At 44.1% G+C, this 14,790-nt stretch overlaps 1 protein-coding gene across 1 annotated transcript in view; it reads right to left on the reverse strand.

Moving 5' to 3' along the window:
* The window catches only part of LOC108797755 (neural cell adhesion molecule 1-A-like), a gene marked incomplete at its 3' end in the record, with an annotated part of 224,423 nt that extends 210,701 nt beyond the window's left edge, over positions 1 to 13,722 (reverse strand). The window contains exon 1 of the mRNA XM_018569409.1: positions 13,258 to 13,722. Within this exon, the coding sequence (XP_018424911.1) occupies positions 13,258 to 13,375 (118 nt within the window). The remainder of the gene's footprint in view (positions 1 to 13,257) is intronic.
* Positions 13,723 to 14,790: the final 1,068 nt, after the last annotated feature.

Below are 14,790 nucleotides of genomic sequence, written 5' to 3' on the forward strand. Positions count from 1 at the left end.
TTAAGTGTTTTTAAGAAGTGCAATGCAAAATTATATCACATGAGTGTTCATACGATAGTGATATTAAAGTCAGACATTTTTTAAGCTATTTCAAATGCTGATTAAATCACTTACAAGTGATTTAGAAAAATAATGATGTTTAGAAAAATAATGCCGGTAAGTGTGTGGACAAAAATGTTAAGAATTGTTTTGCTGGGCAATGTGTATTTGTTTGATTTGGATCCATTATTGAAAAATAGTTTGAGAGTGTAATACTACTTTAAGAAAAAGAAGGAGAGAGGCCAGACACTCCAATGCAGGCCTTCTCTGGGGAATCAATAGTGATTGGCTAAAAGAAAAAAGAAATGACCTGTTTACATGAGGACAGTCAGCAAGAGGTATCTGTTACTGTGCAGAGAAATAACATGTTTTCCTAATGATAAAGATCAGTGCATGTTCATAAATAGGTTTTGTTGGCTCTGGGCATGTTGGATGTGTTAGGATCATAACATATTAATCCACACTGGGGCAATAACTGATGTGGCTGTTACATTGTTTTGTAAAGCACTGCAGAATATGCCAGGTCCATATAAATAAATAAACAGCAATAAAGTCACAGTCAGTACTAAGAATATTGCAGCCAATCCAAAAATATAGTTACTAAATACAATATAGGAAACAACTGTACCTTCATGATATAGGCTTCCAATGACTTCATCTTTCTGGCAGTAGTATTACATTTCTCTCTCAAAAGCATTTTAGCAATCAGTCAATCATTAGGAAACCACCATAGTAAATTCAATGTCTACATTTGTTGGAGAAGCTGTGTGCCAAATTCACCGCATACTGCAATAGCCCAGGCCGCAGACGTTTATATTTATGGGTATCAATAACGCTATATAAATTGTTATTCCCAAACAAAGAAGACACTTTTGTCAGCTTGTTACAGTCTTGAAGAATAAGAAGGTGTCCTTCTGGCAGCCTGGTACAAATCTGGCCAGCCTCCAAAGTGGGAGAAAACTGCCAATAGACGGCAAATGGCCACAGACTCACCAATGAGTTTGGAGTTCTATGATGAAGACTTTTTTTCGTTTTCACGGGACCAAGATCCAACTGCTGAAATACTCCCCAGAAGCAATACTAAATTCCAATTATATATATTGAAGTATTAATTGTATTTATGTATATTGCACAAACTAACAGACAAATAGAAGCTGTTCCATCAACTTACAGTGACACTCAGGAGTTAAATCTTAAAAATCAATTCAAGTACTCTTAACAAAAAGGTAGCTTTTTTTGTGTATCACTCAGCTATAGATCCTTAAATCACCTCTGAATTGGTGGTGACACTGTCCTTCCTTCTGGAGGGTGGCTACGTTTGTTCTCCATGGTCCCTGTGTGTGTTGTAAAGTAGCCACCCTTCCAAGCTCGCTCTCGTGATGAACTACAATCTCAATACAAATTAGAAATCTAAACAGGAGATTGTAGTCTGTCACAGGAGTGAGCTTGGAGCGGTGGCTACTTTACAACACACACAGGGAACATGGGGAACAAAAGTAGCCACCCTCCAGAAGGAAGGACAGTGTCAGCACCAATTCAGAAATGATTTGAGGATCTGCAGCAGAGTGATACACAAATAAGATACATTTTTGTTAATAGTTAGGGTACTTGAAAGTATTTTTTAAGATTTAAAGGGTTATTAAACCATCAGTGGTTTTTGCATATATCTACTGCTAGCAAGCAGTAGATATATGCAAAACGATTAAAAAACAAAAACTTTTTCAAAGGGTTAATACTTACCTGTGTCTCCGCCGCCCGCTCCCTTCCAAACATCTGAACATTTCTCGGGTGGCTGCAAAGAATCTTGGGGCGGGCACGAATGCGCAGTTCAGACATTTGGCCGGGAGAGACACAAGGTAAGACTATGGAGCAGTGTGCACCCGCATAGACACGGTGGGACATGAGAGAAGAGGATGACAGAGGAATCAGCGCTGGATCGGAGACCCGCAGCAGCACTGGAGGGACAGCTAAAAACTACAGGAAAGAAGAAGAAGATTGGATTAAGAGGCATCATTTAAGGCAAGTCCTAACTTTAGCACTGTGGGGGGTGGACTTTAGCCTTTAATTTCATTTTACCTCCTGAGTTTAGTGTCACTTTAAATCCTACATGGCTACTATAGCATAGGAGGGGTATTCACGCACACACACAAAAAATCCCCAGCATGCATCCAACCAATCAGCAAGAAGCATCAATCAAATGCTTTCAATCATATAGGCTATATTAAACAGTGCTCTCGAACATAACATGCATATGCAAAGTTATAACACACGTCTCTTTTACATTAAATGGTTCTAACAAGTATAAAAAGCTTATGTTCTTTTGGCGCACGCATTTTCAAATATCAGTGGCAGCTTCACGGCACACTAAATAAATGACAGAATACACAGAGTCATTTGCAGCTGTTGCCTCCCTCAGGGAGATTATAACGTCCATACAATTGTCATGTAAACACATACGCTCTATGGTCAGTTTTGGTAGTACCCAATCAATCTGCCATTATAGTTTTAGAATGAGGAAAAGCAAAAGGAATATTAAGAGGAAGAATATAAATACACAATGCTGACAGTGTTCACCGCAAGGATACATTTTAGAATCGCAGCAATGCATGGTAACAGTGTGATCACTAAACCGCAGTCTTCAGTATAAGCAGGTTTAAGCCAATTTATAATATAAATAATAGTTTTAAGCTACTGGGCTCATTAACCCCTTCATGACTGAGGCCCTTTTTTCATTTTTTGCACCCATGTTATATTCCACATTTTAGGCCTGAAAATGACGTAAAATTTTTACCAAAAACTTGACACCATGATTTTAACTGCCCACTGGGTTACATGTCTTGGATATACAAGTAGCAAGAGATACTTCAGTGTCTTCAGGGATCTGTGTCTCTACATAATCCCATAATGTAATAACAAAGGTCGGTTTCTTGCACCTGCACTTCCCAGTTATTTGTTTTATCTCTGTGCATCTTTTGGGTTTTCAATGCCCATTACAATACAAAGCTGAGATACGTTTTGGGGGAAGATGATCATTAAAAACATAATGTGAAAAACACTGGCGAGCAGCAACACATAGCAGCCAATAAGAAATAGGCTTTTATTAGTCTGTCTACTGTTGTGTTAGCACAGTGATAGCATGGAGCAACAGTTATGACGATGACTGAATATTTAATATACTAGCACAGTTAGGATGAGATCTCATCCATTCTTTCTGACATTGATTAACAAAATTTGTACAAGTTTATTAGGTAGGGCCAGATTTCCCACAAGGCCAACCAAGGCCTGGCCTAGGGGCAGCAGGGCTGTTGAATTCCTATCTCCAGATGCGCGGGACATGCAGTTCCGGGCACTGGGCGGGTAGTTGTTTTCTATATTTAGCCCTGCTTTGGGCAAGAAGAGCTAAATGTACAGCGGGGAAGCCACCGCTTGTTTTGTACAAATAATCTCGGCGATGTTGCTGAGACCACCTGTATGCAGCCTGCAGGTCTGCCATTCTCCTTGAGGGGTGGGTGGGTAAGGAGGCACATTGTGGAACTTGGGCTCGGGGCAGCAGAGAGAGTAAATCCGTCCCTTGTGTTAGGTTCTGATGGGTTTCATTGTATGCTTGAGGATAAAGAATGATTGAATAGGGTATTTGACATGTACCCTCCCTGCAGCAAAGAAAACTTGCCCAATGCTAGCAGAACAAACACCTAGAGATACATCAGTGTCAATGTAGCTGTCTGGCACATGGGGACTGGTTTGCCCTGTTTTTAGAGGGTATGAAGTTCAGATCCAATTTGACTTAATCTGAATTATACATGGTAACGTTCTTCAACCTAAGGAATATACTTCCATTTTCTAAAGGTGCCAGAGAAATTAGATGGTAGACTCTGAATGATCTGCTGTCTGCAGTCATCCTAAAAACAGGCCCATTAGCAATGGGACAGGTAGGACACCTTGCCTGAATGCTACTGAATTTCCCCTATGCTGCCCTTCTCCCCAACCTAAACACAAACACTCAAACGAAGAGGGTGTTCGTGTTAAGGGATACATTGGTTGGCCCAGATGCCTGAGGTTGGATAGTGCCTGCATGCCTGACCTCTGCAGTATTTGTGACCTGCTTAAACGATTGTTATTTGGAGCTTTTTTGGACCCACAAATCTTAACTTTGACTGAAATCTAAATGCTGCATAGCCACCTGCTTGATATGTCCATTTCATGAAGTATGACAGTATCACTACAGCAGACACCCAAACCTTGCCCATTATATCTGATTTCAGATACCCCCACTGCCAACCTAAAATAAAATTTTACATTAGACTTTTGATCTGATTTTGACTGCTTGGAGCTCTGCCTAGTTTATTAGTAGCTTCATTATGATATATATTTTAAAATAAAATAGGAAAAAGCAAATTCCTGAACTTTTAACAAAACAACGACTGATGTGCAAAGTACCAGTACCAGTGCCAGTCATTTATCAATCACTTGTCATTGTTCTTATCGGCCTGAACCAATGAAAAATAACATATTAATGGGCGTCATGAGTTCCACGTCACCGTTGCTCTTTAAATGGCCTTAATAAATTAGCACAAATGTTTCCACTATAAGCATTTGCAGACTTTAATGATCTGGAGTAAAACATAGGTAATAATTTAGCAGCAGGAGATGTTTCACAGCGATAATAAATCCTATGCAGCTCTCAGCTGAGTGTTGTCGTCACCATCGTTCGCCAAACATTATGCACTCATTTACTTTAAACCAATTATCGTTTTTCCACTCAACACCTCTTGAGAATATGCTGTTTATAATTTATGTTGCAATGCCTATGACATAGTTATCTATTCTCTGGCTTGGCATGTTAGAAACAAAGGCACATACCCATTACACAGGGCTTAGAGTCTGTGTTTTCTTGATCAATAAATCTTGCCTTAGGAAATTTCACCAAGAAAATACTTATAATACGGTGAATCATAGACATGATGCTATGGGTAACAAAGAAAATACCTCCCAACTTTGTGAGATGAGGAGAGACACCTTCCAGCACAATGTATTTAGGCAATGGACAAACCCATGCCACGTCACCAGTTGTGTTGACTATTAAGAACTTAGTTGCCAAAAAATAATGATTGGTTAAACCTAGAATTGTTGCTTTGCGGACATTACTTGTATACCAATTTTGTAAAATAGCAAACAAGAAGATTAGGAGATAGGATGAAGATTGAAGATTTTCAGAGATATCTGCATATCACTTCACAAAGAGGGACAAATGAGGAGGAAAAATGGTCAGAAGGATTTGGTTCTAAATGAGGGACACTCCCTCCAAATGAGGGACCGTTGGAAAGTATGAAGTTGGCCTTCAGAGGATGGTTGGATGTTCAGGGAAAATCTGACTTAGACACTAAACTGTGCCAAACTCAGTTTAGATTTGCTTACAGTTTCTCTTAGTAAAGAGAGAAAAAGGTGGTGTAGTGCATGGGGGAGGGAGGGGGGAAGAAACAACAGCCTATTACTGGAGGAACAATAGTGAATGGGGCAAATTTTCTAACCTACCCATCAATTGTTCCTCCAGTGCGCCATTGTACAGCAGTTATTTGGCTGTCACGATGACATTGAGATGTTGCCTGATTAGCAACATGTAATATAGATGTGTTCTAATGAGTTTCAAACCCCCAAGCACTGGCATAATGGCTTCATTTCATGGTATGTTGCATGAAAAGAAATATAGACTGCAGTATCCTGGTTATAACTGCTTACGTGAGCACTGCTACTTAGATGTCAAATAGTGTTGCCACATGCTTCTTTTCAAAATAGGTGAAAAAACCATTACTAACTGCTGGGCTCACTCCTTTCCATGTATGCTCCATGTACTAGGAGGCTGAAGGTAGGCCCATCTCAGGTCTATGTTCCAGCAGCTTGTTATGACATAGACTTTATAGGCACTGTATTATAAGCTACATACCTGCACTGCAGTTTTTAAAGTGTTCATAAAAGAAGTTCAATTAGATTTCTACAATGTTGCTCTTACTGGAGTACCAAGGTACCCATAATACAGGGTGATAAAATCAATATAGTATTCAAGAGCCAGTCTGCCCAACTTCGGAGCCAGAGGGACTGACAACAACTAGAGGAAACCTCAAAGTTACCAGCTGTAAATTTAAAGGAGCATTGACTACCGATGCCAGTGAGCTGACTTGAAAACTTTCTTGCATCTGGACAATTTGAGTGAGCACAGTAATCCCAGCACCTCTTAGGCCTCGTCCACACCGCAATCGGGCCGGAACGCACTGGATCGCATTGCGGCCGGCTCAGTTTGTTGTAGGGCGGGAGAGGGTGTGGCGGTGCATTGAAGTGAATGTCACAGCATTGATGTGCCTTGCGTTCCCGTGTGGCCGATCGCATTGCAGCCGGAGGGCGTGGCTGCGGTGCCATTCACTTCAATGCACCGCCACGCCCCCTCCCGCCCCACAACAAACTGAGCCGGCCACAATGCGATCCAGCCACAATCGGGCCGGGGCGTACTGAGGATGGTGTGAACGAGGCCTTGAATGTGTCCCTTTGACGTGTCTAACTGAAGCAGACAAGTCTTGTGTCAAACATTTTGGTACATAAGAGGTAATGCTGAGTCAAAATTCATTTATATGAGCGACCGTCAGCTCTTTGACCAAAGATCTATGAGGTTGCACTGTGCCAAGGATTAGACACTGTATATGAAATAAAATATTAATTCTATATATTGTTTTATTACAAGTAATTATATAGTGCCAACCATTTACATCATAGTTCCACATTCACATCAGTCCCTGCCCTTATGGAGCTTACAAGCCAAGGATCCTATCTCACATATAAAGGCCAATTTACCTTGTAGCATGTCTTTGGAGTGCGGGAGGAAAGCCATGCAAGCACAGGAAGAACATGCACACTCCTTTTACAGATAGAGACCTGAGTGGAAACCTGAGTGTGATTTGAACCAGGGATCCCCAGTGATGCAAGGCAGAAGTGCTAACCACTACGCCATTCCTCTTACAAGCTTCTTCAACCAATGTGCTCACATGCAACTAGTGACAGCCCCCCTATATGAAATTGTGCTGTCACATGCCTGGACCCAAGTAACCCCGTGGAAATCTCATTGGTTCTGAATAATCTTATGAGTATTAAGGTGCCCATACACCTTACGACCATTGCAAGACTTTTGTCTTGCGAATCCACCCAAAGTTCACAGCAATGAACAAAAACTGAAGTCAGATCAGCTGGTATTGTAATTACTCAATTTGGAGGCATTTAAAATTACTGCTGTCAAAAATCACTTGTTAATATTTTCAGATCACAAAGTGTAGCAAAGGCTAAAAAGAAGTTTCCGAAATTGTGTGAGGAGAACAGGGGGTCATTTAGGGAAAACATATGAAAGCAGTGCAATCGTGGACGATTCCGCGCGGATTGCCGTACGGTCAGGAATCGCCAAGGTGTGAACCAATCGCGCTGTGGGTGTCATTATTTTCTAATGGCATCCCAGTTGCGCAGGAACACGATCGCGGCTAAAACAGCCGTGCGTTGTGTATTGCAAAAAAAAAGGACACACATCCCGGGTGTCGTGCGGTGTAGTGCAGGTGTGAACTTAGCCTAAAAGATTGCAACCACCATCAGTAGATCATTGGTGCAATGCTCTGGCCCCTGCAGATTCTTCCTCCTGTCCATGTCTGTATCGCGGTACGGACATTCAGTAACAGGGATGCATCAGGCAGCATCTTTTTGGGTTACGAGAAGGGGCGGCAGGCAGAGTGAAATGGCCGCTCTGCTGCACAATGTTTGCATTGTGCCTGATGCCCCCTTTCCTGACAGAGTGTCCCAGGTTGCAAAGAGCCGGTGTGCTATCACAGATTGTGACTGTGTTAGAATGTGTGACCAGTCACGTGGTCACACATTCTAACCGATCGGTTCTCCTGCACATACCATCTGCGATGCCGATCTGTCCGGGAACAGCTGAGAAAGCTTTGAATTCTACACCTTTTGCCGGTCACACATTTTTCCCCCCTAAAAAAATGGGCATGACTACGTTAGAATGTGTGACTACGTGACTGTTCACACATTCCACCGCCGCAAAAATGGGCGTGATTACATTAGAATGTGTGATAACTTCACACGTCACACATTCTAACGCAGTCACAATCTGCAATAGAACAGCGGGCATGGTGCGGCGATCGCACTGCGGGCGGGGGCGTGGCTGCGGTGCCTTTGACTTCAATGCCCCCTCCCGCCCCTGAACGCAGGGAGCCAGCCGGGTTGGGATACAGTGTGTTCAAGGGGCTGACCGCTCTGGAACGCACTGTTTGTTGTGTGAACCGACCCAAAAAGTTGAACTCCGAGCAAATAAAAAATGACATTTTGTCATAATTGTGCGTTAATTAAAAACAAACTACATGTGTTTAAAATACTGTTGATACTGTTACCTTAAACCTGTTGTTATATTAGCTTCCCTTATTTCCTGGCACACCAAAGAACAGACTGATAAAAGAAGGGCCAGCAGGGTGTACCAATACAGCTCTATTGCATGGCAAAGAGCTATCAGTCTAACACTGTGAACATGCTTACAGGAGAGTCATGCCCAAGTAATACTTCATCAGTATACTATTGTTCCTTTGCTGTCCAGAGATGAGGCCAGAAATGTGGTGGCCATTATTCCCCACTGTCCCAGATCACATGGGGTAGTACCATTATGTACGCATGTCTGACTGCTGTCATTGATCTCTATAGGTGACAGTCGGGGGTGGGAGTTTGTGTAACAGAACAGTTAGCGTGTTGTATATCTCTAACGTTTCCTGGAAAATATGAGACACCGTGAACGTTGTTAGTATGTGTACTGAGAGTCTTAAGCGTGGACAGGACAATGAAACGCTGGCATCTTGTTATATTTAGGGGGAAAGATAATCAAAAACAACTTCCAGCCCACATTGATTTGTTTTCTTCTCAATACCCCAGGGAAGGACTCGCCATGTCTGAAGCTTATTTCTTAACAACTCCCCACAGACAGACCGTAGCAGGTGCTGTGAGATCCATCTCCATCCCCCCCCCCCCCCCCCCTCAATCAACTGCTCCCTTTTATTTTAGATGGGGGGAGGAGTGAGCAAGGGGAAGAGAGAGAAAGAGAGAGAGAAGAAAAAGAAAGATGGGGAGAGAGAGAAGAAAAAGAAAGATGGGGGAGATAGAGAGAGAGAGAGAGAGAGAGAAAGAAAGAAAAAAAGAAAGGGGATAGATATAGGAAGAGAGAGGGAGAGCAAAGGGAGGGGGGAGAGTGAGGAAGAGAGAGAGAGAGAGAGAGAGAGAAATGTAGAGAGGGGAAGAAAGGGGATAGATATAGGAAGAGAGAGAGAGAGAGAGAGAGAGATGGTGAAGCAGGAGGAGAGAGGGAACACAGAGAGAGAGAGAGATTGTGAAGGAGAAGGAGAGAGGGAACACAGAGAGAGAGAGGGAGAGAGAGAGAGATGGTGAAGGAGGAGAGAGGGAACACAGAGAGAGAGAGAGAGAGAGAGAGAAGGAGAGAGGGAACAGAGAGAGAGATAGGGGGAAGGAGGAGGAGAGAGAGGGGGAGGAGGAGAGAGAGGGGGAGGAGGAGAGAGAGGGGGAGGAGGAGAGAGGGGGGGAGGCCATAGGAGATACAATGGCAATTGTTGAATAATTTAGAATCATATATAATATAAAACATTCAGATTTATGTTTTACATAAAATACATTCTCATTTTATATCCTTCATGTAACTAGTCTGGATGCCCCAAGAAATGTGGCCCACCGCACAGCCACTTTAATTAGTGTAACCCCATTATTCCTGTAGAGGGGTTGGAGGGAGAAGGAAGCCATCTGCTCGCCCTATAAATCAGCTGTGAAAAGTCCTAAACGGCTTCTAGAGATGATGACATTGTTATGCAGGGGCAGCTACTCACAGTGAGGGGCAGGAGGTCACCACCATTGTGACAGACAATGCCTACACTCCTTTATGGACACATGAATGGCCTGGATGCCATGCATCAATGTAACCAGTCCAGTCATTTATTATTTTTTTCACCAAAATGTTATTTATTGGCACCTTGCATCGTTGGAGAAACACCAGCCCAGCAAATATGCACTTTGCCATTATGTACATTGGCTTTTCACTTTGTTCTGTTTGCAACCAACATGTCATGAACCTGTTATCATCGAAGACAAATCTCAGGGCTGCACTGAGGCAGACATGATTGGAGGCCATAATCACACATATGTGCATGATTTCTCGGAGGAGGGGGGGAGGGCTGAGTGAGCTGAGGTAATGCCCTGTGGAGGTGAGCCGGAGGACAGTCTCGCTGTCACTGATGGGACCATGACAGAACGTTGCCCTGGGAATAAACATTTTCCCGCCCGTGGGGACGTTTCCTGATTGGCCAGGGATCTCGGGACACCGTGTGCGCGCTCAGCCTCCACCCTGAGGGCGCGCCGCCGCTAACTGGCACAGCCTATTCATTCAATGGCAGATGCTAGAGAGCGGCCAGTATCGCGATCCCGAGCCTCCCCGCGCCCCCCACAACACGTTCATCTGCCCTCATCATACACCCATACAGATAAAATACACCCACGGGCGTTCACAACGTAAAAAAATGACAATTAAAAAAAATCACTACCGCAAGGCGTGCTATGTCTGTACCGCACGCTATTTACCACGGCACTGCACCGTTACCGTTCACAGCCAATAGCAACCGATGTGAACATGGCCAGGTTCTGCAAGGAGGAGGACATGATCCCCTCTACCGTGCATGACAGAATACCATGAGGACATTCTCAGCCTGACATTATCTGCCCTCAATGGCTCTGCACCCAGATGAGGGGCTGACAGGGCTCCATCACTGGGGGTGGCTATGGCAGCTCAATGAACGCCTATTACATAAAAAGTGCAAGTATCTATGAGGGAGGAAGGGAGGGGAGAAGGGAAGGGAGAAGGGAAGGTAGAGGAGATAGAGGGATTGAGGAAGGGAAAGGAGATTGGGGAAGGGAGAGGAGGGGGGAATAGAGAGGAGAAAGAGATGGAAGAAAAAGGACAGAGAGAAGGGACAGGAGAAAGGACGGAAGAGAGAATGGAAATGGAGGGAAGAGAGAATGGAGAAGAGAGGAGGAAAGGAGGGGGAGGGAAGGGAGATGAGAGAAGGAAGGGAAAGAGAGGGAAGAAGAGACCAATGCCTACTGTGGAGTAGAGGGAGGGAAGGGGGAGAGAGTGCAAATGTCTACTGGGGCATCTCAGCAGCATCAGCACTGTAGTAGTAGTCAATGATCACACACTATAGATAGGCAGGTACATATATGAAAGAGGGCGTGCAAAGGTCTAGATAGATAGAAAGATGGATGAGAGAGTGCAAATGTCTGCTCGGGCATCTTGGCACCATAGCAGTGGTCAGTGATGGCCCTATATAATAATCTATAGACTGATGGATGTGTACTGGGGCATCTCAGCACCATAGTAGTGGTCAATAATTGCCCTATAGACTGATGGACATGTACTGGGGCATCTCAGAACCATAGCAGTGGTCAATGATGGCCCTATAGACTGATGGACATGTACTGGGGCATCTCAGAAAATAGCAGTGGTCCATGATGGCCCTATAGACTGATGGACATGCACTGGGGTATCTCAGCACCATAGCAGTGGTCCATGATCACCCTATAGACTGATATACATGCACTGGGGTATCTCAGCACCATAGCAGTGGTCAATGATGGCCCTATAGACTGATGGACATGTACTGGGGCATCTCAGAAAATAGCAGTGGTCCATGATGGCCATATAGACTGATGGACATGCACCGGGGTATCTCAGAACCATAGCAGTGGTCAATGATGGCGCTATAGACTGGTGGACATGTACTGGGGCATCTCAGCACCATAGCAGTTGTCAATGATGGCCCTATAGACTGATGGACGTGTACTGGGGCATCTCAGCACCATAGCAGTTGTCAATGATGGCCCTATAGACTGATGGACGTGTACTGGGGCATCTCAGCGCCATAGCAGTTGTCAATGATGGCCCTATAGACTGATGGACGTGTACTGGGGCATCTCAGCGCCATAGCAGTTGTCAATGATGGCCCTATAGACTGATGGACATGTACTAAGGAATCTCAGCACCATTGGCACTGTAGCAGGGATCACACACTTTTCATATAGATCCCCCCCCCCCCCAATTGGGGGCTGCTCAGAAGAAAAGCACCTTGCACCGCCACACACCTACAGATTCCATAAGCAAATCACTGAAGCATTGAGTCCATCACATCAGATATGAGAAGCATTTTCCAGAGCTTGCACACGATGGTGATTGCAGGCAGTGCATGGAAGGCACGCTGCAGCCATCAAACCTGCCTGCAAACAAATATATGTTGATGTATGAGATGGGAGGGGGTGAGCCCATCTCCAGCCTCCCTCTCCCTCTTTCTTGTTAGCTGGGTACCATTACAGTCTCCTAACCACAAACTTCACATTCCTGAGCCATGCAGTAAAAGCCATTCTTAACACAAGAATCAGATAGTTTGTGCCACAGCAAACATTCCATGTTACTATTTACTGCATCCCCGTCCCAAATCCTTCATTTGAAAGCCACATCACATAGGCAAGCTCTGATTTTTTTTTTTTTTGTGACCCAAAGATGAAATTCGATCTAAATTCCTGAATGTGGACTGGAGACATAGAAGTTCCCTTGGTTGAGGATGCATTTAGGGCAAGTGAAATAAAGGAGATTACCCTCCACCACCTCTACCACCACCACCATCACCTCCTCCTCTTTGCAAATCACGTTCTGCATGCACAATAATTATCACCATCCAAAGGAAGCATCAGATGCAATGGCAATGAATTGTCGGTCTAGTAATAATGTTTATGGATCAGGAGGATACATTTGTGCTGCATAGATCGGCATTCATCAGCCTTGGTGTGAATGACACCTTACCCAGATATGAGAAGAGCTGTGCTAAAACAAAAGGGAGAAGCAGCCCAATCCCTTCGCTGCTTCCCTTCTGTTAGATACAACGAATTCAGAAGAAAAAAAAAACAAATCTACCGATGTTTAAAAACAGAAAACAAATCTTTTCTATACAAATAGATGGGAGGATATCACAACAAAGCACGAAGTAACAACACAATATCAGCTCCTTGTAAAGATCTGATCATCCTTTACACAGAGAAAACAAAAAACAAATCAGCAAATGCAATTGACAAAATAGAATAAAATACCTGCAGCTCCCAGGAAACATAAAGTCCAGATGAGATCCTTAGTGTGCAGCATTGTAAGTCTGCAGACAGAGGAATTTCTCCTGCTGCTCCTATTTAAATTGGGTCCAAAGATGAACATAGGCGTTTAAAATCCCCCTTTGTTGCAAAATGCTGTATTGGTGCAATGGTGTAAATGGGGTCTTGATGCTTTTTTTTCTCTTTCTTTCTTTTTGTTGTTGTTGCAGATTGTATTTTGCAAAAAGAATTCTATTATTCGAGTGGATTGCCAGCTGCTCAGTAAGCTGTGTGCAGGCACTGATCAGAGAATGAGTGACAGTCTGAGCCTCAGCACACCCCCAGCAAGCAGACCTGATCAATGCGCCCAGCCAGAAACTCCAAGTTGGTGTCTGGATGCGAGAGAACCCAACACCAGTATCCCTCCGCAGCCTCTGTACAAATATTACTGAGCATCCACCAAGCTCAGGGAGAGAGGGGGAGATTGGCGAGGATAGCAGATGCAGCTGTGTGCAAAAAATGGCGTGGACTTTCAGATCAGCTCCATCCTTTTGTGTAAAAATAAATCCAACAGCTTTAATAAACATTCCAGGGAAGAGTTAGGAATGGACAGAGCTCTGGATTAGTTCAGATACCAAAGAATGGGCAGAAATTATGTGTATTCTTTATTAAACGTTCAGATTTATTATGATAATCACAATGTATTATTAAGGGCTCATTCACACCAATAGCAGTGATTAGCGGGTTTTTTCAGCAACTGATCAATGCCGGTCGCTGCAACGTGAGCGTAAGATGCGCCGTGCAAAAAAATGCAATTGCGTGATCGCCAGTGACAATCACTCTTCATTCACTTCTATGACCTTAGATATAAATCGCTGAAGCAGAGTGCACCAACCCAGTGCTGTTGTACTAGTATAAATCATCAGCGACAAATTGCGTCTTAGCGGCAACCCACCAGCAATTCTAGCGTGTAAATCCCTAACTACAAATTGTGGGAATCGCTGTCATTACCGATTTGTAGAAGCCATACCTTGTAACCACTGGAACAAAATCGCCCATCTGACATCATCCTAAGGGTTCATGTGCACATCCATACAGCATGCACGCCCGAGCATAGGGTCAGGTGTGGCTTGGAATTGTGCGCAGCTGCCTATACATCCCTATGGGAGGATGCAGGTGCAAGCAGCTACACGCTGACCCGAACCTGTATGTATGTGTAGGTCTGGGTGCCCACACTTGGACACACGCTGCGACCAAGTGCGGACACCTGGACCTGCACAGATGTGCAGGTTCGGGTCAGCGCGTTGCCCGTTCCTCCCATAGGGATGTACAGACGGCTGCATGCAATCACACACTGCACCTCTCCCTTCAGCGAGAAGGTCTATGCACGCTGTACGGATGTGCGCACCCATGTGAATGAGCCCTTAGGCTGATGTCAGACAGGCGGTTTCTTTCCAGTGATTACGTGCACTGGTACTTTGTGTTGCCATTCATTTTGAATGGCACCCAACACATCTTTAGAATGCACATGTGTTGCAG

This window comes from Nanorana parkeri, unplaced genomic scaffold (assembly GCF_000935625.1).
Source record: "Nanorana parkeri isolate BGI_ZX_2015 unplaced genomic scaffold, ASM93562v1 scaffold1331, whole genome shotgun sequence".
NCBI lineage: Eukaryota > Metazoa > Chordata > Amphibia > Anura > Dicroglossidae > Nanorana > Nanorana parkeri.